Genomic DNA, 25,380 nt, shown 5'->3' with positions numbered 1-25,380 from the left:
GATTGGCACTATGTTGACATTTCTTAAAGCATTATTCAGATTCGAATTTAGACCGCAGATGTAATCTATCATAGGAGATTCCAACGAACAATGATGAAATTGATATGTTACTTGGACCGTTAGAAAGATATCTGATTCAACAATAATATTGTCACAATCCAATATTATGACACTCAAAAAACCGGACTTAATGTCGTCAATTGACTCAATCAAATTAAGATTAAGAGTAAAATTGCCTTGAAAAATCTGTCCTACAACAAATATAAGTGCTCCACAAATATCCATTCCCACAATTCCCACTTCAAAGAATCCAAATTATTTGAAACTTTTCATATGAATGGTTTAACAAAGAAAAATTGTTGAAAATAATCCATATAATTAATAACGAGATAAATTGATATAAATAAATAAAATAATATTATATTTGAGATAAATAAAAAAATAATATATTTATATTTAAGACGGAGATCCATCACAACCGGCAAAAAAATAACCCAACACAGGCAACTTAGAATCAGATTTCTGGATATCACACCATGAAATTCAGAAATAATCCTTAAGAATTTCGACATTGATTGATTCCACCACATATTATTACAAGGGAAAAAAAACAAGATAAAACAAAATCTACTGCTATCGAGTTCCAGGTGCGAAAAGTTCTCAGTAAGCAACTTCCAATACAACCAAGTGAATTGGGTTCTTTAAATACAGATCCAACCAAAACAGAAGATCAAAATTATGTCGTTCATCTATTGCTTTAAAACTCCACCTTTCTTACTTCTTAGCCTCCTCATACTCTGCCTCGGGCGCTTGGTCGCCACCCTGAGAACCTCCGGTGGAGGAGTCACCACCCCCGGAACTGCCGGACATGTGTTGCCCAATCTTGGAAACAGCCTTGTTCGCTGCATCAAGCTTCGCCTTGATATCATCAATGTTCTCTGTGGTCATTGCATTTCTCAAATCCGAAACAGAGGACTCGATTTCTGAAACTACTTCTTTAGGAATCTTGTCCTTGTACTCGTTCAAGCTCTTCTCGATACTATAAATGGTGGTGTCTGCATTGTTTCTGAGATCAATCAAAGCTTTCCTTTCCTGATCTTTCTGGGAATGCATCTCAGCCTCCTTGACCATTTTGTCAATCTCATCTTCTGACAGACCTCCCGAAGATCTAATGGTAATCTGCTGCTCTTTGCCGGTAGCCTTGTCCTTGGCAGAAACAGTAACAATTCCATTGGCATCTATATCGAATGCAACTTCTATTTGAGGCAATCCCCTGGGAGCAGGAGGGATACCCACGAGATCAAATTCACCTAGGAGCTTATTGTCTGTAGCCATCTCACGCTCACCTTGCAAAACTTTGATACCCACTTGGGTTTGATTGTCAGCGGCAGTAGAGAATACCTGAAAACAGCAGAAATTAGGGTCAGGCAAACTAAACTTAAGGCTCAATACACCAAGCATCATAATCAAGAAGACTCGCATCATATGTTTCATATGCTCGCCTGGCTTTTCTTCGTAGGAATAGTCGTATTCCTGTTGATCAATCTGGTAAAGATGCCTCCAAGTGTTTCAATACCAAGTGAGAGGGGAGTGACATCCAGGAGAAGCAACTCCTTGACATCACCTCGGAGGATACCACCCTGAATAGCAGCTCCCATGGCAACGGCCTCATCTGGATTCACTCCTTTGCTTGGGGACTTGCCAAAAATTTCAGAAACCACTTCCTGAACCTTCGGGACACGGGTCATCCCTCCAACAAGAAGAACCTCATCAACTTCCTTCACTGATATACCAGCATCCTTCAAACAACTCTTGCAGGGGGACTTGGTCCTCTCAATCAAATGGTTGACCAGAGCCTCAAACTTAGATCTAGTCAGTGTAATGTTCAGATGCTTCGCACCAGATGCATCAGCTGTGATAAATGGCAAATTGATTTCAGTTTGAGAAGTTGAAGAAAGCTCTATTTTTGCTTTTTCCGCAGCCTCTCGAAGTCTCTGCAGAGCTAGCTTGTCCTTTGACAGATCAATTCCATCAGTTCTCTTAAACTCACTCACCAAAAACTCCAACAAAGTATTATCAAAGTCCTCTCCTCCCAAAAATGTGTCACCGTTGGTTGCTTTCACCTGAATGGTCAATATGTAATCAGCAAATACAACAAGATTATTCAAATCAAACTTGGTGGACATACCTCAAAGACACCATTTGATATCTCCAAAATAGAAACATCAAAAGTTCCACCACCAAGATCAAAAACAGCCACAAGACCTTCTTTGTTGTTCAGGCCATAGGAAAGCGCAGCTGCAGTAGGCTCATTAATTATCCTCTGCACATCAAGGCCTGCAATCCTGCCAGCATCCTTAGTAGCCTGCCTCTGAGCATCATTAAAATAAGCTGGAACTGTGATCACAGCCTTATTTACAGACTTTCCCAGGTAAGACTCTGCAGTTTCCTTCATCTTAGTCAATACAAACGCTCCAATTTGACTTGGTGAGTACTGTTGGCCATTGGCTTCAACCCAGGCATCTCCATTGGGGGCTCTGACTATTTTGTAAGGAACCATCTTCATTTCCTTTTGTGTCTGTGGATCATCAAAGCGCCTGCCAATCAGACGCTTTGTTCCAAACACAGTGTTGGTTGGATTGGTGACTGCCTGTCGCTTTGCTGGTGTGCCGACCAAAAGTTCTCCTTTTTGATTAAAAGCTACCACGGACGGAGTGGTCCGAGCACCTTCAGAATTCTCAATAACCTTTGGATTCTGAAGAAGATATATGTAACCAGTTAGATGATATTTACTAGCACCTGGAACATCAATTTACTCCAAAATAAAATAAAATAAAACAAAAAACAAAACTTAACCTTGCCCTCCATGATAGATACACAAGAATTTGTGGTTCCCAGATCAATGCCAATAACATCATTACCAGCTGGCTTTGTGCTGTCGCATGAATAAAGTGAGCCTAAATACCCAATTGCATCTTCCAGAACAACGCAGAAACCGAAGGGAAAAAGTTACCTGAATGGTCTAATAAGGCCAGCCCACTTGTTATTCACAGCCCATGATGGGTTGGTGTTTCCGGTAAACTGAATGAAAAATACAAGCCAAAACGCAGAAATGTAATCATGTTCAAGGCAACCACCGCAAAAAAACATGCTGGGAAAAGTTCTTTAAGAATAAGACGATAAACTGTAATCCTACATATCCTGTGTTGTTCTAATGCATAATGGTTGCTTTTAAATGCTTAGGTAAATTATCTAATACCCCCAAATAAAAAGTACACCAGACAAATTAAAACCATGCAAAAGCTGAGGAAACAACCAACAAAGAAGTTGATTCAAAAGCGATTTCGAGCTTAAAGTAAACAGAAAAAACATTGAGGTGCTTCTACTGGTCAGATACCGATACAAAACCCAGAAGACGAAGACGAACAGAAAGAAAGAAGAAAAAAAACATCTACCCAGCTTCAAAGATGTCCACATCAGAATCAAAATGATCCGAAGAAATCAAAACATACACCAAGTTCACAGAGCACAAGGACTCAAAAATCAAACAAACCGTGACACGTATCAATCTAACAAACTGCCTAAATAAACACGTATCAACGATAAATCGCACATAATCATATCAAAGAATAATAATAAAATCAGAAAATAAGTCATCGAAAATGAAGCATACTGTTCTGAAAGCAGAAACCGGAGCTGAAGTAAAATCTCGGCGACGGAGAGATCTGAGAAGGACGGCGGTGGCCATTGACTGCGGGGGAGCTTTTCACAAAATCTTCCGCAGCGGTGCTAGGGTTTAGGGTTTTTGGAAAGGGCGGAGAGAGAGTGCGATTAAAAATATATTAGTGAAGAAATGGAGTACTGCCCAAGGTATAGCAACTTTTTATTTCATAGTGACTCTCATGAAAAGTGCCATGCTCAATTTTGTAATAAGATATCTTTTTATTTGACATTAGTTTTCATGATAAGTGCCATGGTCAATTTTGTATGAAGATTTCTTGTAAAAATTTATCATAAATTTTTATGTCAAAATATAAGTATGAATTAAAGGAGATCTATTCGTCAGATTTACGGATTTTTTTAAATAACAGACTTTTGTGGAGTTTATAGATTTCTACTGACTTTTACATATTCTCACATATTTCTAAATATTTTTACAGAATTTTGTAAATTTATTTTACATGATTTTTATTGACATTTATAAATTTTTTCATAGAACCCTATGGATTTTGTAATTTATGATTGTGTTTTTTAATTTCTTTGAACTAACAATTGAACGTGAATAACTTTTATTTATTTAAAAAATTTATTTATCAATATAAATATTTTTTACTTATTGATTTAATATACGAAAGACAATAAATAAGTCAATACTAAATTTATTATAATTAAACTTCAGTTATTCAAGTTAATTCAGTTTGTTTATTTAATTAATTAATATTTTAAAAAATATATAACAATGATTTTCAATATTAATAAATAATCGAACTTAAGATAATTCAATTCATTTTAAATAAATTTTTGTATAAAAAATATATCACTTTTGTTTTTGACTATATGTTTAACAAAAAATAAACAAAATAATTATTTATGCATGAAAATAGAGAATAAGTATGCTAAAATATATACAATCAGTATAACTTTATAAAATTTTAATATGTTTAGTTTATTATAATTATCCTTATATATGTATGTGTTGATAAATAAAATAAATGATTTTATTAAACTATGGTTAGCAATAAAAAATATGTTTTTTAAAATAAATAAATAAAAAGAAAAACATATGAAGAAGAAAATAATAAAATTTTAATGTTTGTATTGATATTATTTTATTAGAAATGAAAGCGAGTATGTGATTTTGAGATTTTTGTCCAATTAAATGTTCATCCAAATCTTTATGCTGAATAAAAGACTATTTTTGACATTTTATAGTTGTACCTTAGATTTTAATTCTTGTACTTAATATAATTACGTCGAGTTTTCAAAATTCTATTGATATTTTGAATATCTATAAACTTTTATAGAGTTTTTTAAAAGTTAAGTTTGAATATCACATAATTTATTAAAGCTCTACAAAAGTTTACATGGAGTGCTGGAACTCTAAAGGATCAGACAAAGTTAGCAGAAGATAAACCATCAATGATAATGAACCATATTCATCCCTCACAAATTCGGCCCGGACCAATCATAGCCATGCCGCTCCAAAGGCCTCGGCCAGACAACTAATATTTATGAACCCTCAATTAATTTCTCATTCGCTCCGATTAATAATCGATAAATAATTTTATTTACTGCGCAACTCGTTCAAATTATTTTATCGATTTTAAATGGGTACGAAACTCATTTTTCCAACAAGCCCTATATTAAATGAAAATAAGTGAATGTGATTATGTTAACTCGACAAATAGCGTTCAAGCGAAAGATTATTGCAACGGGATAGATAGCTTTCGCCTTTGAACATTCCTTGGTGAGATATTGACAATTAGTGAACATGATATCTTGAGCTATTAACCGTTATATGTAAACCAAGACAATTATATACACACAATAAAATTTTTTAACATTTCATTAGGTTCTCACTGTTGTGTCCATTTCGACCATGGACACCACTTGGTTATGTGAGTGCTTTCCATATTTGAAGCAGGCACAGTTTTCTCTTACGTAGTGATATCTTAGGAGAGTATCCCACTATACTAAAATATGCTTATTAGTATATTTTAAGAATAATTAATTTAAATACTAGTCTCATATTTTTTGTGGGCAACACCTATTATCATAGGAACATGCAGGAAATTTATCCATGGTATTTATACTAATCTCGTAATTTACTTGTCCCTTTCAAACCTAGATCATGGGATTTTTAGTCAACTAGTTTAATATTCCACTACAAAATTTAATTTTGGGGTTTTAATCTAATTCTATTTGATAGACAATTAATTTGATTTATCGGTATATTTTTTGTAAGTGGATCAACAAGATTTCTCATTTGATTTTACATAATCAACGGAGATAATGCATATATGTCGAGACATACCATTATACATACTGCTTTGTGTCATTCCAATTGATGATTGACCACCACAATGAATTATTACTGGAGACACAAGCTTATTTCAACAAAAGATTCATTCAAAGAAAATTCGAAGCCACTCGGCTTCTTATCCAGCTTTGTCCAAAGCTATAAATTCTTGGTACGGTTCGATCTCGGAAACTTCGTTGGTCCCACCATCTCTATCTATATATATAAGTTGACATCTGATGGGTGATGGTCGACTTTATGAATTAATTATTAACTGTTTCGTGCTCAGAAATGTTATAAACAGAAACATGTAACACAATTTCTTGAGCCCTGCAGATTCACTTTTAGTGTGTGTTTACCTATCGAGGGGTGGTGGCAACGCAGCTTACGAAGACTGCAAGAATCTTCTTGTATGTAGAATTGATCTCATTTAGTTTGTGTGACTATAGTTTCGGCAGGTATTTTAGTTCCATCAATATTGTATTGGGATTTGATTTCATATACTAGTTATTCTGCACACGCGATGCGTGTGTATACCGTCATTTTTATTTTTATCGATGGATTAAAATGAAATTTGACAAATTATAGAGGGACTAAATTGATATTTGAATTGTTAAAATAAAAAAAATAAAAATAAAAACGTTTGTTGAAATTTTTTAAAAAAGTGTAATATTTTATTTATTTCTTAATAACGTTCTTCACCATAATCTCTGACGTGGCGTATCATTATCTCCAATTCAATTCAATTCAATTAAATAAATATTTATATAAAAAAATTGTTTAGGTTTGCAAATAATGATTTGCCACATTGGAAAATACGAAAATATTTTAATGAAAATTACAAAATCTTTCGAAAAATACAAAAACATAACGAGTTTACGGACTCATCGGAGGTCAGCAAACAGTCGAGTAGTTTTGTGAATTTCATTTCAGGTCACGTCACTTCTTCAGCGGAAATTCAAGATGTTGCGATTTTCAGTTCAACGAGGTAAGATTATTTATGGTGATTTTGTTTATGGGTTTGCTAATTAGATGAGTTTGTGTTCGTGTTTGTTAACAAATTTTTGTTCTTGTTGTCAATGCATTTGTGATTTCTGTCTATTTATAGAGTTGTTTGATTGTATTTTCATAGCTATTATAATTCATTGAATGTGCCTGATTTTTGTTAATTCGTGTTTTAATTTTATTTTAGCGAGAAATATGAGGAAGTTGAATCTTGGGATAATTGGGATTGCGAATTCTGGATTTTCAACTGCTGCTGAACCATCCTGGAGGCATGGGAACTCGCTTGTGAGATTTTATCTTGTTCCATTTTGTTTGGGATCAATTTTTTTTTTTTTTTTACCATTTTTCGTTTCTTTTTACTTGGTTAAAATAAAGAACATATTTTGGAAAATTGGATCACAAACAAAAAAGCAAAAGATGCGTGCTTGCTTCTGAACTTTACTTATTTTTTGTCGGTTGACTTGGAAATGGTGGCATGTTTATTAAAAAGGCAACAGACGAATGGAAGTAAAATAAAATTATCAGGAAAATATGAAACAAAAACATGGGCAGAAGTGTCCGCTATGCATTGCATATTCTCTCCCTTTTTTTTTTCCATGAAGTTCGAGTGGAATACATTATCTTTCTGTGTCGAAGGGTGCCAAATCTTATTGGAGGAAACTTTGTAGATTCACATTCATCTGACTCCATTGATGTCATAAACCCAGCAAGTGATTTTAGATGCTGAAATGATTGCATTGCTTCTTCTTTTTTTTTTGGTGTTTATGTATGTGTTCGAGTTTCCTGTAGTTCTTTAGCCCTTCATTTTGATTACTTGACATTTTACCTCGGGCAACACAAGAAGTAGTTTCACAAGTACCTCTAACAACAAAGGACGAGTTCAAGTCTGCTATTTTTGCATCCAAACAAGCATTTCCATCATGGAAAAACACCCCAATAACAACAAGACAACGCGTAATGTTAAAGTTCCAATATCTTATTCATAAGAACATGGTTAGTGGTCTAATTTCTTTGAATATAATTTATTTTATGTCCATGATATCAATTCAACAGAACAATTTTAACTTTTTTCGTAGGATAAGCTTGCATTGAACATTACCACGGAACAAGGTAAAACATTGAAAGATGCTCAAGGTGGCGTGTTCTGTGAGTAACCTACGTGTTTGCTAATTCTACTGTTTTGGAGAATAGATAATGGCTTTAGTTCTTATTGTTTTTGGGGTTTTGTGAAGAGGTGGTGGAACATGTGTGTTGAATGGCCACTCTCCAGATGGGAGAGTATGTTTCCAACGTGTCAAACGGAATATATATCTACAGCATTAGAGAACAACTTGGTGTTTGTCCTGGGATTTTCCCCTTCAACTTCCCTGCAATGATTCCCTTGTGGGTAAATCTTCCTTTGGTTTCTTATACTTAGATTGAAAGAGTTTTTCCTGTTGGTTTTGTTAAATAAAGCCCTATTATGTAGGGACATTTACTTGTTTTTGACTTGGTCTATGTTTCTGTTACCATTTAGCTTTATTCTTGTTGATTTGTTATTTCCGTTGAATTGTATGGCTATATAAGCCCAGGTCATCAGCAATAAAACTTGAGTCATTGAAATCCAGTTTGTTGTGTATTTGTTCTCAAATCTTATAAACAGATTAAAGTTCTCAACATAGATATCTTTAAGTTTTTTAATTCTTTCATTTATCCTACATTCAGTCGTCTTTATATTTAATAATTAATAATTTTATATTCTCGTACGAAATTTCAAAACAATCCATGGTAATAAGCCATCTTTTTCTATTGTCTCGTGTCAGATGTTTCCGGTTGCAGTGACGTGTGGAAATACTTTTGTTCTTAAGCCATCTGAAAAAGATCCAGGTGACTGTTTGCTTCACATCTTTTGTCCTATATACTGTCAGTAAAAGTTAGTCTCTGTTGTGAATATATTACATACACAGTTTTCCCTCAAAGATTTCACAAGTATCACTCGCATAATGTTTTTAGAATATTTAAGTGCCTGATTTGTCGCTAAATATTTACTCTGTTTTTCTTTTTTCTTTTTTCTTTTTTAACTTTTCAGGGGATCATAGAAAACTTTTCAGGGGCTTCTATGATCCTTGCAGAGTTGGCTATGGAGGCTGGTTTGCCTGATGGTGTCCTTAACATTGTTCATGGCACCACTGTACGTTCCTGTTTTTCAATTTTTAATCATCTATACTCCCTTGTTATGCCTTCAATAATCCTTTTGAATCAGAAAACAGTGATCATTTGCTCAATACCAGGGTATGAGCGAATATTATTTATTAATTATAGATCTGATACTTTTTATGTTAATGCTCGTTCGTGCAGGACACGGTTAATGCTATGTGTGATGATGAAGATATCAGGGCCGTATCATTTGTTGGTTCAACCACGGTATGTAAGCTATCCATGTCACACTTGCCTTCCAGGTTGAGTTGACTTTGCATATGCAACCGAAACTCTTTGTTGCAGGTTATTAGTTCATTCTTCTAATTTATTTGGCAAGGTAGATTAACAATCTGAATGTATCTGGAGTCAAATTGTAAATAAATAGCACCAAATTCCGTCAATTTGGCCCAAAATGATCCACATGTCACTTGTGATTTGACGTTATAAAGTTTAAATGGATCAGATACAAAATCAGGCACCCCAAAGAAAACCACTTAACCATATATGCCAACCCATTCACGCATCTAAAAATTCTTGCTAATTAATGGGCACAAACTTCTAGTCAAGACCAAACGTGAGCTGGTTCCATGTGTTCTGTCTCTCCAAGTCCAAGACCTTTTCTCCCGTATTCATCACGTTGATAAACTCAGACGCTTTCCCCAGCTCTCCTCTCTGGTGAGTGCATGCAAGCAGTTTCTTGTGTGTTAAAGCAATTGAGCGGTGGCCAATTCGGATAATGCAACATGAGCATTCTTTATGCCAAATCTACACAAGATGGTAGACAAGAATTATGATATCTAACACCTCTCTCTTAGAAAATACTCTCCTGTTTTGTTTGCAAAACAAAAATCCTTTAACTAGTACTATATGATACGGCCATTTAACACTTCAATATTATGATAAGTTGTTTGTTCCTATCTTAGCTAGTTAGCTTCTTTGCATTTTGGTACAGCGATGTTCCAATTCTGATGATACAGTTTAACATCTTTTCTGATCTTGGATGGTTTGTCTGGCAACTGATTGGTTCCATCTCTCTTATATTGAGGGGCCTGATTTTGATTCTCATTTGTTAGACTGGCATGCATATTTATGCGAGAGCTTCGGCTAGTGGAAAACGCTTTCAGGTCACTGCTGTTAATCTATTTCTGGAGCACAATGTCAATGTTCTTTTTATGCACCGATATATTTTGTTTCAAGGGTTTTTTTTTCTGAATTTAAAAATAACTTTCTAACTAAAGAACATCTGCAGTCCAAAATGGGAGCAAAGAACCATGGAATTGTAATGCCTGATGCAAACTTGGATGCAACTTTAAATGCTTTAGTTGCAGCTGGTTTGGTGCCGCGGGACAAAGGTGCATGGCACTTAGCACAGTGCTGTTTGTTGGGGACTCAAAATCATAGTAATCATCTTTCTTGATGTGAATCACACAGTTCACTTTCATTTTTGTGTCCATTTCATTTAACAATTACTCAGAGGTTTACTAGCAAAACTCAGAAAGACAGGCTTTCTGTTTACGATGTGCTGTTTCAAATTTTGTTTCAGAAAATGTTTATGATTCAGGATTTTACTTTGTCAAATGAAACAAGCTTCTGTTCTCTTATGTGGTCTGTTTTCAAAAGATCTGTGCTTTTGTTAGTATGTTTTGGTTAAGCAGGAGTTCCATGTTCAGTGAACTATTTTGATCTTTGTAGGGAAGAAAAGCTAGTGGAGCGTGCCAAAGCCCTTAAGGTTGATACTGGAACAGATCCCGAGGCAGACCTCGGTCCAGTCATTAGTAAGCAGGTCAGTGCAGTGGCAATCTTGGGCGTTTGTCAATATTTCCATCAAAAGCTGTCTTTTTGTAATGACTAGGTCATGATAATTGGTAATTTTTGCACGGATATTTATTGTTTTTTGGTTCTAGCTTGTTTGTTTCTCTAATCTCACGTCTATATTCTTAAGCTAAGGACAGAGTATGCAGCTTGGTCCAAAGCGGGGTTGAGAATGGGGCCAGACTATCGCTTGATGGAAGAGCTATTAAGGTACTTTTTTGTTTAGCTACTCGGTATTAAAGCTTTTGGGTTTTCGACCAGGTTCTTGATGTGATGCTCTAATTGTTCATGTTTTAATTATAAATTATACTTTCAGCAAGGGCTTATACATTTTTTCTTGGACCACAAGCTCTTCATTGAACAATATCAAATTGATTTGGGTACAGCCTATTTTCACCAATTAGACTAATTTCATTTGATGACTACACTGTGAAGAGTCAAAATTATCTGGGAAATCTGGGTGGTGGGGGTGAGGGCAGAATAAAAAAGTAAATATGTTTGGTAGATGTATATGGAATTTGGTGAAATAAATAGTATTCTGTCTCTAAATGTGCTTTACTTTTTTATTTGTTCAAGTATTTGTACCCGTGGTTGGGAATAGATGATGAATTTGAAGTGCTTTGGTTGGATTAAATGAACAGTTGCCCTTTTTCTTCCTTGGGAGTAATCGGTTCCAGGATATGAACAAGGAAATTTCATTGGTCCCACCATCTTGGCTGATGTTACTGCTGATATGGAATGTTACAAGGTACCAGTTTTTGTATTCTTTTCTTTGTATCTCATAAAGTCCATAGGAATCTTGTCGGGGATTTTATGTTTAACTTCTCTTGTTGTGGGCTTGTAGGAGGAGATATTTGGCCCTGTTCTCATTTGCATGCAGGTATATCAGTGAGTTATCCATATGATATTTCATATCATGTGTTTCCAAGTTGTTAAATTCAATTCGTTTTTTCAGGCTGACGGTATAGAAGAAGCTATAAAGATTGTCAACAAAAACAAGTTTCTCCACTACCTTTTGTCTCATTAATCGTTAAGTTATTCTTCCTTTGAGCAATTTCACGACTTTCTCTTATCCAAAATTTATAGATATGGGAATGGTGCGGCTATTTTTACATCGTCTGGATTCGCTGCAAGGAAATTCCAAATTGAGATAGAGGCGGGCCAGGTAACTAAGTTGGCTTTGATTCGGATTTATCATTAGTTCAACAATGTATGACAATAATCGAACCATCTATTATCAAGAAAGAATCAGTGATTTTTTTCCCCAAGAAAGCATGAGTATGCCACTGCTTTTCCAGCGTACATTGACTTGAATTGTTTTGCTTCAGGTTGGTATCAATGTTCCCATTCCTGTTCCTTTGCCTTTCTTCTCCTTCACTGGCTCCAAGGCATCTTTTGCGGGGATCTGAATTTCTACGGTGAGACGAACTCAGCTCGACCCTTTTATCACAAATAAAATGGTTTGCTTTCCTCACATTAAATACACAGCTTAAAAGAAAACATGTCGTTCTTTTTTTCACCAATTTTTCATTTTTTAGCATTATGTATCTATTCTATAGGAGGTAAAATGCCCGATCTTTGCTTTGTTTTACCGGGCGATGGATCGTCCGGTTGTAGGTAAGGCTGGAGTACAGTTTTACACACAGATCAAAACTGTGACTCAACAATGGAAGGATTTACCAAGTGGTGCTGGAGTTTCTCTCGCCATGCCAACTTCCCAGAAGTCGTCATAAAATGCTTGGTGACCTCCTTCGAATATTTGGAAATCTTGTATTATCAGATGATTTTCTTCTCAAGTGGAGCCTTCTTATCAAATGAATATATATTGAAATTTCTTTTCAAAGAAATTGAGTGAGTGGTCTGATGGAGACTCCCCCGCCATTCCAATAAATACACAACACAAAAGGTCAAAAAATTTAATCAAGGTAGAGTTGAATCCATGCATTTTTCCTTTATTTTACCCACAATCATTTTCATTTGCAAGAGAGATTGTTGACTATTATTTTATGAGTGGATTGGATATTCTATTTCTTAACCTAGGAATGAACTTCCATCCCAACCATTACTAAAAATTACAAGGCAGATGAATTCATTTCAGTGCAAGCGGCTTTACGATTTTCATTTGTGGATACCAGCAGACCAAACTGAACGAATTCGAAAATTTGGAAGAACGTATGCTTCTGCTACCATGAATATCGAGACAAATTGAAGGATCTCGTTAACCGGTGATGTCATATTTTATATTTATTATCGCACTCCAATCGATTGAGACTGCAGTTTGTCATGTTCTATATTTTTTGTTTTATTCGAAGGTTGTGCCTAACATCGTATTTGCGGATTATCATGTAATTGATGGCTATTGTTATTTGCGGTTTTTGTTGATTGCGACAATGTGATGATCGAACTATATTTTAAATATAATTCTGCTTTTAATAACTAATGATAATCAAGTTGCATAGTGATTATATAAGATTATTAAGATTAAGTATGGATATCCAGTCCATTTTAAGATTTGCCTTGATCCTAAACCTATTTGATTTAGTGGTCGTGGCTTTGGTATTCATGGTTTGAGTAGTATAAAGATAAAACATATGATTTTTCAACATTTCGGTTTTGCATTATATTCGTATTTTTTTTGCCTACATGACCTGATCAATTCGATCAGGCACGATGTTTGTATAATAGGATTAATGCTCAATATGGAAGTCAATGAAATCCTTTATATAAAAAACAAAAATGGAGTCATAAAATAAAAATTTATAATACAAGAATAACAGATTAAATTACATGATAATAAACTCATTTTTTTTTATTTCAATTATTATAAAAAGAATTGGACCTATAGTGCTACGAAACAAGCGTTTCTTTGCGATATATGATGTCTTAAAGTTATGAAATAAATAAAAAAAGAAATATCACCATCATCTGTTTCAAATAAATCTTGTTATATTTTGGTATTCAATTATTTAAATGTTAGAACGAGGGCTTCGTCATACATTTTATATCATTGCACAGTATGAAGTATTGAAGTGTGCAATATGAAGAACAAACAAATATTACATTATTATAAAATTTTGAATTCAAAAGTCTGGATGATATTCCATATCATAAAGCCAACCAATAGTCTAAATCCAAAACACACAATTCATAAGATTTGAAATAGAAACACGCAGTTGTGCTTGAACCAACATTTTTATTGTCACAAGTTCAAGCGAAAACATTCCAATGAAAAGGATAAAATTTTGTAACTTGGGCCAAGTTGTTGATTAAGAGCATTTCTTAGGAACTCATCATGGAGCCTGAGCTTCTCCTGCACTCAGCCAACATATCCATATAGAACTGGCATTTGCTGATGTCGCTTCCAAAGTTATTGACGCACTGCAGAAAAAATCACGGTTCCGATCATCAAACCCATCATCAATATCAAGTTAAAAATACGTTACTTTATTTTACAGTGCTAATAAGCTTACATCCTGGAATGCCTTTGAGTGCACGGTGCAAGCATCAGAGCCGCCCATGCTGGAGGATGCTGGTACTGTAGCAGCCTCAGAGACTACTGTTTCATGCTGAATCGTGCGAGGACCCATAACAGCATCGACAGCCCTGTGTGCAACTGCACTTCCAGTACCAAATGCCATACCTGTTGAAGTTAAATATAAAAAAAATGTGCAGTAAAGTCAATCTTCTGTCTGATGGAAAAATGTCCAGGTCGTACATCAAAGCTTTGGCTGGCTTAAAAGGCTTACCTTGGGCTATTGTTGAACCAATGCCTCCAAGCATGGATCCACCAGAACTACTTTGAAGAGGAGCTGGTGGAGGAGCACGATTCACTGCATGAATTAGACACAAAAATGATAAGCTTGGAGGCAACATTCATCACATAGCATACTTAGTATAGTACGGACATTATATCATTCAACCGAATCGAATGAGGATCTTATAGATAGCTTAAACATTGAATGTTGTCAAAAAAACTACCATAAATACCTCCAACCCTGATCTAATCTTGCTTGTAAATTTATAAACGATTGAATGGTTTGGAACAAATTACCTGGTTGAGGTGGGTTCCGAGCTGGAGCCGGACGAGGAGCCGGACGAGCAGATCTTCCTGTAAAAGCAATAATGCGGGTGATGAGAATTGGACTCTGTAAAATTAACAATCAAAACTCATACGATAGCCAATTTAATCTATACCTAAATCAAAGCCATAGAAATGCAAACACACATCAACCTATTATCCTATAACTATTTTAACATGTCAAACATGTAATGCCAAAAGTATTGTCAACTGAAGCAATACAAGAGATAAATACTTGAGTTCTGTTTTCAACGACAAAATCAAAATGAAATTACCATTACCTTTTTGTTCCCCAAAACCCAATTGTTTCTATGACATCTCCAAACATAATCAATAACTTTCAGTTAAACTCTCATCAATGATTATATTCTAATCCAATAAACCATATTTTAATTTTAAAATCTTAAAAATACCGCATTCTCATTAAAGAGTTACATATCTATAACATACCACTACCATCAACACCTCAACTATGTCTGTAAAATTTTAAAATACCTCCAATACAAGTTCAAGGAGTTGTTTTTTTTTTTAAATATTTAAAATAATAACTGAAAACAAGTCTAAACATTGATCAACAATTTAGGGGATAATTGTAACAATGACAACCGTGGTGATTGTTTTTCCAACATTCAGAATAACTCTAGTAGAACATACAAATAAAGGCTGAGCACAATCTCCAGAAACACAAAGCCTAATCCCAATCAAAATATTAAAATCTAAAGCCCTTAAAAACCGAAGCCATAACCATCAATAGCGAAAAAGAAAAGATCTTTCACAATCAATCACGAGACTTGGAAAATCTTAAGACGGTCAAATAAAAGTCCAGACAAGCATTCGTTGTTCAAAGCAGCACAAATCACATCTAAAATTTGAAGAACCCTAGACCCAGTACACTCGCAATCAATCGAAAATGGAAAATCCCATATGGTCAAAGATGGTTGAAAACATAAATTATTCGTAGAAATCAAACATTGAAGATTGTTTCGTGTGTGTGTATATATATATATATATATAATCTAACAGAAAATGAAACAAAACAATCGCAGGGTCAGAGATCGGACCAATATTGATTCGCTTGAGAAGATATAATAATAATAAAGTAAAAGAAACAGAAAATCAACCTCCGGAGCTACGGCGAGCCATTGTTTCTTTAAGGTTTTGGCTACGAGCAACGAGGAAATGAAGCTTCGATCTTGGTGGCTTGAAATGTAAGCCCTAGATAGGAATTTATAGGCGAGGATAAGAATCGTAGCCGCTAACCAGGAATTGCAATGGTGATACGTGTCAATATCTTAATGGTTGGTAAACATTTTAATTTCTTTTTTAAAATAAATTTCTCGTTTTATAGTTGACTATTCCGATTCAAAAACCTCAAAACATCCATTGAATGGCCGATTCAATCCAGACAATAACTTAATAATTTATTATAATTTTGTAATTTGTAAAAACAAATCAGTAAAATAAAGTATTTTTTGTTTAAAAAAAAAATCACACCATCGTCATCCCTATAAAAATTTCAAAAAGAGAAAAAACATGTATGCAAAATTAATTATATTTAAAATCCATATGTTTAAATAGATCTCAAGTTCGAGAGTTAATCGTAATAAATAAACATGAACTAATATTGAATAAACTTGTTTAGTTTTTTTTTTTAACATAACAAAAGAGTCAGATAGACTAAAATTACCAAAAAAAAAATTTAACTGACTTGATAAATTTTTTTTGCGATTTTCATCCATTATATTATCGAATTTCAATCTTAATATTATATATTTTAATTTTTGGGTTTATTTTTATTGTATTAGGAATGTTGATGCGACATTATATATATTAACACTGTTTAAAATAATTTATTTTAAGTACTTTCAAATTTTTAATCAACTAAATATTTGAAAATTTTAAGTAAAAGTTGAACACAAAAACTCTCGTGAGACGGTTTCACATGTCAATTTTGTAAAATTGATATTTTATATGGGTCATCAATGAAGAAATATTATTTTTTATGTCAAATATATTACTTTTTATTATAAATATAGACATAATTGATCCGTCTCACGAATAAAGTTTCGTTAAACCGTCTTATGAAATACTTACTTAAATTTGAAAACATGTTTAATAAATATTTTTAAACAACAACTTAAAATAATATTTGTAAAAGGATTTGATGTGTTTTAGATTTTCCACGGTGGCCATGGGTCAGACGTAATGAATAGCCTTTTTTTTCTATTTATTTTCTCTATACATTACTAAAAAATATCAGAAGAGCATATAGTTGAAGAAAAATGCTGAACGTGGAGGAAGAGGTGGGCCGGCTCAAAGAGGAAATCAAACGTCTGGGTAAACCCCAAGGCGATGGTTCCTACAAGGTACAAATTCGAGAGCACCTGAAAACCTTGATTTGATTCACACCCACGTTATTTTCCATTATATTACTCGTTTTAGGATGTAATTTGACAGCAGATTTGTAGGATTCCCGTGTTTTTTTTGGTTGATCCCTCTTTTTTCTCTTATCATTACTGGCTTTAGGATTAGTAATGTTTTATTGTATTGGTAGATTTGATTCAGATCCATGTTTGTTTATCCCACTCGATCACCATATTCACATTGCATTGCTTGTTTTTGGATGTAACGTTCAAGATTTAGTTTTTCTTTAATATTGATTCTGCTCTGGTGGCTGGATTATGTACGAATATCTGTTTATATATTTTCAAAATTTCATGTTGATTAATGAATTTATTTAGCTTCGAATGCAGTTGTCTAAATCTCTATGAATACATATTTTGTTATTGCAACTGTTGGGTCAAAAGTTGAGTGAAGGTCAGAGCTTAGATCTTGAGGTACGCCTCTGTATTAGTTTTTCAGACCAAAATTTTTTCCAGTGTAATTTGTCAATAGTTTGGGCATGAATCGAATTCTCGGGGTAGGGCTCTTGCAATAACAAAGCTACTAGTAAGTTTTGGTGAATTAGTGGGATGAACCATTAAACTAATGGTTGTTCTAAGAAGTGAATTTTGGGATTACGGCTCGATCAAATGTTCGCATACTATTTGTTTGACAAACATCCAAGCTCTTATTTTATCGATTAAACCTCATGGAAACTGTTCTATAAATGACGGAGGTCTCAGAAATAGCTTGAATGCCTTATGGTTTTACGATCATTCTTCCAGTTTATAAACTAATGCAAATTGCTTTCCGCGTTGATGGTTTTTCCAAAATAGGCTGCACGGTAGGTAGATATAGGCAACCATTCCTCTTGCATTTGAGGATATTTAAATATTATTGTAAGATGGAGAAATGGTAAACCTCTCATTCCCTTCATATTTTGCAGTTTTGCATAATTTTACAATATTTCCTGGATTATCTGGCACAGTAGGCTGGTGGCGCCAAAATGTATATGATATGCATCAGGTTTCTCGAGATGATAGACAACAATTGAACAGTTGGTGTGATATCGGTTTAGCATATTCAAAAATTTTGTCAAAATTCTTTTTTAAAAAATGGTGAAATGGTTTAAAAGACGCATCAAATGAATTAACTACATAGCATGTGACCTGATTATCCCTCATGGAGAGATAGTCCTACTCGTTTAATACTTTGAACAAAAACTTCACAAGTTCTCTTTTTAACAATTTTATGAGTTCTTGCAGCTTTGTGCAAATTTTTATCAATAGATGTAAAAGGTTCTATATGCTGTAATTAGGTCTCATTATACTGTAGAAGAAGACGAATGCATATATAGAGTGAATGAAAAATATGATGTTTTATCTATCAAAACATTGTTTATTTTGTATCTTGTAATATATACTGACCACAAGAATCATCATCTAACAGAAAAACTTGTGTGAGATTATAAAATATGAGTTACACAGACTGTCCATCTTATAAATCTTTTAACTCTTCTGCTGCACTGTTTTCTTTTTGTATTTTCAAGGTCACCTTTGGCGTGCTATTTAATGACGATAGGTGTGCAAACATATTCGAAGCTTTAGTTGGAACACTACGTGCTGCAAAAAAACGCAAGGTTTTAACTTATGATGGTGAACTATTGTTGCAAGGAGTTCATGATAACGTTGAAATAACTCTCAAACCCGAAGCGACGTCAAGTGATGTCCCTGTGAAAAGTTAATACATCTTTTAAAAGGTACCATTCCATCTACGGGGCAAACTCGGCACTCTATTCTATGGAATGAAACACTGTTTGAAGATTGTAAACTCCAATATTGTATTCTTTTGTGTTGTATGTTTATCTCTTTTAGCTTTCTCGGATTGAGACTTTTGAGTGACCTGTTATGTTAATAGTGTTTAAATTTTTTTTTAAATAAAAGCATTTGCTTTGGCTGCTAATATAGCACAAAAAAATATTGGGAGATGACATAGTTACAATAAAAAGAGTAAAATTTATAATCCACAGTTCTGCCATTTATTTAATTTTAGTTCACCGAACTCGTTTTCCATTCTAAACTATTGTCATCGCTTCATGTTTCAATATTTTCTCCAACTATAAATCTCTGTCGATCGCATACTTTTCAAAACATTACGTTTGATTCAACTTATTAAATATCACTCGCACAAATATCAAATTAAAAAATAGCTTAATAATAATTGCCAAACAAAATATTACATGATTCAATATGCATAATAGAAAGTATCTCATAAAAAAAACAATTAATATCCTTTTTATCTCCCAAAACTAACTTTTAAAATCCTTGCCCAAGTATTGGGTTGAATTTCTCACGAGTATGGCCTTTCACTGAAAAATGTATACAAGTGTACGAAGAAACTGAACCAGATCATCAGACAGACCCCTATCTATGAGTTGACGTGAAGGCAACTAGCCAACTGTTAGCTTTGCAAGCAGTAGAATCTTCGTCAACTACCTATATGTTGAGTCGGGGTGGGTGGGCATTAAATACCAAAAGAATTTTAGCAGAAAATTGTGAAGGAATATTTTTCATGTTGAACCTGATCATATGAATGCTTGGAGTAGGCTCTGAGCAGACAGTGTTTCATCTGGTGTCCCAGATATGGAGACTATTCTATCGGTGGCTCCAGGCTGGGGCTCGAGAATTACGATTTTTGCTCCAGAAATCTATTTATCACATATTCACTCATTAAAAACAGTCTATAAACATAGTTTGTCAATAAACTTTACTATAGTTTGCATCAAATTTTAATACACGAAATCAACATCTCATCCCCAATGGAAATCCAGAGAACTCGATTAAAAGGTTCCAAAACCCCCAAATATTTCATCAGATCATTAATGAAAACGATGTACAGTGGCTGCTACATGTTTTCCACGAAAAACAGGAAGTACAGGAACTTTCAGATACCTGTCTCAAACGATCCAAGTTGCTCCCATTTTCCCCATAAACAGAACCAATGGCATAAACAGGTACAACAATCTCCACAGTCGTGTTAGCCACAATTTCAGATCCTCTTCCACTGCCAACAAAGATAGAAAAGAAGCACTGAATCTTTCTTTGGACGCTAAACGAACCTTCTACATGCAAGCAAACCATGGCCATCCCATGGTATGACATTCATTACACGAGGTAACCAAAAGAGTTAGTACATGGCATAATATCTCCAAATCAACAACTTCGTGTTGAGGGCTGAGTTATATATAATCATAGTTACCAGAGGCGTACGCGCACTAAGACATGTGGGTATTGTAGATCATAGACGCAAGGCATTGGGCCAGGCACATTAATTGAAACAACTATTAGGATAAAATATCAGAATCTAAGTAGTGGGAAAAAAAATTATCTCTCATGTCATCCAAGATATGCTTTTAAAATTGATGAGCAATGATAACACAATTCTTCGTAGTTTAATGGAGAAAATAAATGAATATCAATATGTTGCATCCCAAGCCTTTGAAGTGCAGTTAAACTGGTGTGTCTCAGCCAAGGCTAGCGCTTCATTGAAAGGTAGAGTCCTAGCTTGCATCAAGATGCTAGGACTAAGCCTCACTGACTGACCCACTGTTGGGAGCAAAAGTCATATATTGCTTTCCAGAAGAGTAGACATAAAGTACTGCGCTTATCAGCTGTGTGTGAATAACAGCAGAAGAATGTCCAGCTTAAATATATTGGCAACATATTACTTGAAGGGCCATGACTCAGATCAAATCTTAAACTGAACAAAGATACACCAAACAGTGCAGGGTATCCTATGTAGTAAGTAATAATTAGTTTCCTATTTTGACAAAAAATGTTCTCGGGAATGAAATAAACATTGGCGTTTAACCTTGATCAGACATGACCAGTTTAAAAAATACAACAAGCCGATCGATTTGTCCGTGATCCACATAACATGAATACCACTCGTATACAGAGTACCATGAAGCAAACCAGCTAAACACAATCATCATTACTCATTGTCCATCAGATCCCAGAACTTACCAAATATCAAAACTTCATAAGCATTAAATATCACTTAGTGATGTACTTCCACAGTTCAAATTTGTTTCTTTTTTTTTTCCTTGACAAAAAACACCTTGCCAATATAAGGTTTGCCTTCTGAAGGTATCAGAAAATGACAAAGCAATTACTTAGGATTCCTAGCACTATTTTTCACGAACACTCTGTTCATCAGATCGTATATTTCTAAAAATATAATTAAAGGTAACCTAGCACATGTTTTTTTTGTTGATGTGTTCTATTGTCAATAACAAATAATAGCGTAAAATAACCGGGATTTTGAAAATCGCATATGGTACCAACCTGCCAAGTTCCACATCAGCTTGAATTGAATGTATCTTTCTGTCCATTTCCATACCACGCCCCTGGTCTTCTCCAGAAATTGTCTGCAACAAATCATTCATCCAACAAAAAATTAGCAAATGATAAAGCTAGATAAAAGAAGAGGTAATGGTGAAAAATATCTAAAAATTCTTACAAATGATGCCAATAAACTAGGCGACAGAAGCCGGTCAATATCGTAGGAAGGTCGATTATCTATACTTTGTGGCAAAGACTTGAGCTCATTAAGATTTTCGGGTGGGACAAAAGATGGATACAACCCAAATGGAAGAGGATCTCTTACTCTCAAGTAAGGATTGTTCTGAATAGTTCCACTTCCAATTGACGGTTTTGCAGACGAGATGTTATCTCGTAATCTAGCAGTTACCTTACTGAGAGCATCTTGAACACCTACAAACTCCCCAGTTATCTGAAAAACAGAAAAATCACACAACTGTTTAGGACTTACATAACGATCATTGCACAAAGGCACAACGACCACATTGAAGGCAGCAAGTGAAAGTCCAAACATTCAAAATTATTGCACCTGGACAACTTTATCGTTTTCCGAGCTGCACTTAGGAACTTGGTTGCCACCAATAATCCATATGCCAGCACCAGTTACCTTTCTCATCTCTGAAATTATTGCGCCTCGTTTCCCTAACAGACAAAAAATCTGATTCGCTGGTACCAAAAGTCGAGCGGATACAGGTGATCCTTTTGAATTCAAATCCCTTCCCTTCTCCACACGAACCTCCATACACCTATTGAAGACGAGGATGGCTGCTCTTTGTGCAGGCGAGTATTGTCTCTCTACATTCTACACAACCACAAAACAGGGAAAACAAATAAACTCATATGCCCATGTAAACAAAACGAGAGTAGTAAAAGTGAAAACTGAAAATACCTCCATAGCACTAATAATTATTACGTTTTCGTCACACGCAGCTAAAGCACGCCCAACACGTATGGAAGCACCACTTTCACTTTCAAGAGCCCGGACAACTGATCCTCTTTTGCCAATAATAGCACCCACTTGGTATTTTGGGCATAGCATCTTAAAAACAACTTCTTGCTGTAATGGCATAGAGTCCACGGTAGAAATCTTTTCAGGCGCTGATAGTAAAGTATCATCTCTTAAAGTTTGCTTAATGGAGTTTGAAGGCATAGATGGTAGCATTGGATTCTGCTGCCGAGGTAAACCCATAGGTGGAACTGATGAAGACTCCACCTCAAAAGGCCGGGCTCCGTGCATTGTTGTTCTTTCAAATGGTGGAAACTCTTGTAGGCGGCTAGTGACAGCCACAAGAGTTTTCTTAACAGCCAAAACATCTCCTTCAATCTGTAAATACATCAAACCAATAATCCGTAACGACCAGAAACTAACCAGTGTGATCCTGGCATGCTAAGTGCTATGTAACAGAGAGAACAAAAATCCTAGAAGTTCATACATAGCAAACGGCATTGCATGTTCCTCTCTCTCCAACTCCGGACAGAATTAACTTTTTTCATTAAAAGTTTCTCATGGCACAGATACTTAACCAGCACAAACAACCCACGGGGAGAAACCATGTTTTGCAAGGATTTTAACGATTGAATTTTTCTAAAGATAAAATAACTCGAGAAGGCATGACAATGTCAAAATGAATCCCCTTTGAAGCTACTTCACTACACATGTTTTAGGGACATGCTGTTTTCACTAGTTTGGATTTAGAAATCTTTGCCAGTGAACTGGAATATTCCGCAATTTAAATTCAATTGCATGGAGACGTTTTCTAGTCACTCCACAAATGCATGCCTATTTTCGGAAAAGTACTAACCCAAAAACTACACTTACTGTGTAACATGATAAAAACAAGTATTTTCCAGACAATACTATGCGGAGCTTCCTAATGTCCTTTCAGTTTATCAATGGTAGCATTAACATTTACAAAGAACAATAATTTGATCAATTATAGTACAAATGATAATTCAACAGAATCAATTACTTCACATATGGCAACTCGTAGAATCACAACACCACCATACCCATGTACATGATCGATACCGGTTCAAATCAAAATTCAGTACTTTAAATCAATTTTTTCCATTGCCATGAACTCAAAACAACAAATACATCCTTTTAAGTTCTGAACTCACTTCCACGATTGCATCAGTAGGCAACGCGAAAGAAGGAAACTCTTCTGGCTTCAAGAGTTTGATTCGGGACCCGGAGTCATCCCTGATCTCATCTACCACTTTACCCCCTATCCCTATGATGGTCCCCGCTTGATTCTTCCACACCAACAGCCTACATAGCACATTACCCTCAACCGCCCCTGCAACAGCGAGAGAGTCTACCTCAATCGCCACCTCCACCACCCTCTCAAAAACCCTCACTACACCTTCTTGTGCAGCCGACACCTCAAGCCACTCATCCCCGTGGAGAGTGATTCTATTGGTCGCAAGGGGAGAGGAACTAACAGTGATGACCCGGTGTTCCGACAAGTTTTTATGTTCTTGCACCCGGATTTTGGAATTGGTGAGTTGCTGAAGTTTCTTAACGATGGAGCCCGACTTTCCAATAAGGCCGCCAACACATGAAGAAGGGCAGACGACGCGAAAAGCTACGTGGCCCGGGGGAACGTATAGAGGCGATTGATGAGGCTTGGAACGTGAGGAAAGCGAGGCTCCTCCATCAAGCGATTGGTTGAAATGGGTCGTGCTGTTGTGATTATTGGTGGGTTCGTCCATTGTGGTTGAAGGAGCGTGGACATGGCGTTTTGCTGGTGGAAAGTGGAAGGAACTTTCCATTATAGTCCGGCGTTACATACACACTATCGTGTATCTATCGCTTAAAGCGTGCGAGCGTGCGTGCGGAAGAGGAATGAATGATGCAGCAAATCATTTTAGAGGGTCGCCTCTAAATACTTTTTCGAAATATTAGAACATTTATATCTATATATATATAATTGTATAAATTTTGAAATAATTGATTTTGAAGATAAGTCGGAATTTTAATAAAACCATGAACAATTCTATTGAAAATACATTACATATTTAAATTAATTCATGAATAAAATATAGACATATTTAAAAATTGGATTATGATATCTAGAAGCCTAAAAAAAATTTCATGACACGAAATCTCAGCATTGATTATTTTATGTAATTATTTTCGTTCAAGTAATTTTTAATAATAAAATAACTAATTGGTCAAAATCTAATCTTTTATTTTTCATATGTTGCCTTTTGTGCATGTGGTGAAGAAATTGAAGCTGTTCACTACATTTGAGAGATAAACCTTTGTTAAAATAATCTAAAATTTATTTGAATATACCAATTCTTTGTACAAAATGTATAGTTGTGTTAATGTTTTACAGGGCTTTGGGTAAAGATTGACTCTCATGTGAGACCATCTCACGGATCTTAATCTGTGAGACGGGTCAACCCTACCCATATTCACAACAAAAAGTAATACTCTTAGCATAAAAAGTAATACTTTTTTATGGATGACCTAAATAAAAGATCCGTCTCACAAATACGACCCGTGAGACCGTCTC

At 35.0% G+C, this 25,380-nt stretch overlaps 4 protein-coding genes and 1 pseudogene across 10 annotated transcripts; 2 read left to right on the top strand and 3 right to left on the bottom strand.

The window, feature by feature from the left end:
• Positions 1-542: 542 nt before the first annotated feature.
• On the bottom strand, positions 543-3,855 carry LOC140959205 (heat shock 70 kDa protein, mitochondrial). The gene is made up of 6 exons (XM_073417045.1): positions 3,674-3,855; positions 3,014-3,081; positions 2,857-2,935; positions 2,189-2,755; positions 1,503-2,123; positions 543-1,401 (listed from the first exon to the last, which is right to left on the bottom strand). Exons 1-6 carry the CDS (start codon positions 3,746-3,748, stop codon positions 775-777), a joined length of 2,037 nt encoding a protein of 678 aa, XP_073273146.1. The 5' UTR covers positions 3,749-3,855; the 3' UTR covers positions 543-774.
• A 3,465-nt stretch (positions 3,856-7,320) lies between these two features.
• Positions 7,321-13,410, top strand: LOC140958612 (methylmalonate-semialdehyde dehydrogenase [acylating], mitochondrial-like; annotated as a pseudogene).
• Positions 13,411-14,053: 643 nt separating this feature from the next.
• On the bottom strand, positions 14,054-16,367 carry LOC140958291 (uncharacterized). Its single transcript, XM_073415683.1, has 5 exons — positions 16,214-16,367; positions 15,066-15,122; positions 14,761-14,844; positions 14,485-14,654; positions 14,054-14,392 (listed from the first exon to the last, which is right to left on the bottom strand). Exons 1-5 carry the CDS (start codon positions 16,233-16,235, stop codon positions 14,294-14,296), a joined length of 432 nt encoding a protein of 143 aa, XP_073271784.1. The 5' UTR covers positions 16,236-16,367; the 3' UTR covers positions 14,054-14,293.
• A 971-nt stretch (positions 16,368-17,338) lies between these two features.
• Positions 17,339-19,436, top strand: LOC140958450 (costars family protein). Its single transcript, XM_073415891.1, has 2 exons — positions 17,339-17,458; positions 19,024-19,436. Exons 1-2 carry the CDS (start codon positions 17,375-17,377, stop codon positions 19,216-19,218), a joined length of 279 nt encoding a protein of 92 aa, XP_073271992.1. The 5' UTR covers positions 17,339-17,374; the 3' UTR covers positions 19,219-19,436.
• A 229-nt stretch (positions 19,437-19,665) lies between these two features.
• On the bottom strand, positions 19,666-24,718 carry LOC140959173 (KH domain-containing protein HEN4-like). Of its 7 annotated transcripts, XR_012171937.1 has the most exons (9): positions 23,978-24,718; positions 22,746-23,180; positions 22,386-22,658; positions 22,143-22,268; positions 21,996-22,054; positions 21,821-21,903; positions 20,426-20,537; positions 20,055-20,181; positions 19,666-19,969 (listed from the first exon to the last, which is right to left on the bottom strand). XR_012171937.1 is itself a non-coding variant. In XM_073416981.1 (8 exons), exons 1-8 carry the CDS (start codon positions 24,629-24,631, stop codon positions 19,898-19,900), a joined length of 1,950 nt encoding a protein of 649 aa, XP_073273082.1. In that variant the 5' UTR covers positions 24,632-24,718; the 3' UTR covers positions 19,666-19,897. The 7 variants fall into 7 exon arrangements, 6 of the variants coding, with proteins under 6 accessions (XP_073273082.1, XP_073273084.1, XP_073273085.1 ...); XM_073416981.1 differs by having other exon boundaries at positions 20,055-20,102; positions 21,996-22,268; XM_073416983.1 differs by having other exon boundaries at positions 19,666-20,181.
• Positions 24,719-25,380: the final 662 nt, after the last annotated feature.

This window comes from Primulina huaijiensis, chromosome 15 (genome assembly GCF_012295235.1).
Source record: "Primulina huaijiensis isolate GDHJ02 chromosome 15, ASM1229523v2, whole genome shotgun sequence".
Lineage (NCBI taxonomy): Eukaryota > Viridiplantae > Streptophyta > Magnoliopsida > Lamiales > Gesneriaceae > Primulina > Primulina huaijiensis.
This window is presented reverse-complemented; position numbering and strand designations above follow the sequence as displayed.

Coding starts and splice junctions, on each gene's coding strand:
- LOC140958450 (XM_073415891.1), top strand. CDS start 17,375: ATGCTGAACGTGGAGGAAGAGGTGGGCCGGCTCAAAGAGGAAATCAAA. Junction 17,459..19,023: donor AAGGCGATGGTTCCTACAAG/GTACAAATTCGA, acceptor TGTATTTTCAAG/GTCACCTTTGGCGTGCTATT.
- LOC140959205 (XM_073417045.1), bottom strand. CDS start 3,748: ATGGCCACCGCCGTCCTTCTCAGATCTCTCCGTCGCCGAGATTTTACT. Junction 2,936..3,013: donor GGCCTTATTAGACCATTCAG/GTAACTTTTTCC, acceptor TTCATGCGACAG/CACAAAGCCAGCTGGTAATG. Junction 1,402..1,502: donor TTCCTACGAAGAAAAGCCAG/GCGAGCATATGA, acceptor TGCTGTTTTCAG/GTATTCTCTACTGCCGCTGA.
- LOC140958291 (XM_073415683.1), bottom strand. CDS start 16,235: ATGGCTCGCCGTAGCTCCGGAG. Junction 15,123..16,213: donor GGCTCGCCGTAGCTCCGGAG/GTTGATTTTCTG, acceptor TTGCTTTTACAG/GAAGATCTGCTCGTCCGGCT. Junction 14,393..14,484: donor ACTCAAAGGCATTCCAGGAT/GTAAGCTTATTA, acceptor TTTTTTCTGCAG/TGCGTCAATAACTTTGGAAG.
- LOC140959173 (XM_073416979.1), bottom strand. CDS start 24,631: ATGGAAAGTTCCTTCCACTTTCCACCAGCAAAACGCCATGTCCACGCT. Junction 20,538..21,820: donor GCTGATGTGGAACTTGGCAG/GTTGGTACCATA, acceptor CTTTGTTGGCAG/TGGAAGAGGATCTGAAATTG. Junction 20,182..20,425: donor ACTTGGATCGTTTGAGACAG/GTATCTGAAAGT, acceptor TGTGATAAATAG/ATTTCTGGAGCAAAAATCGT.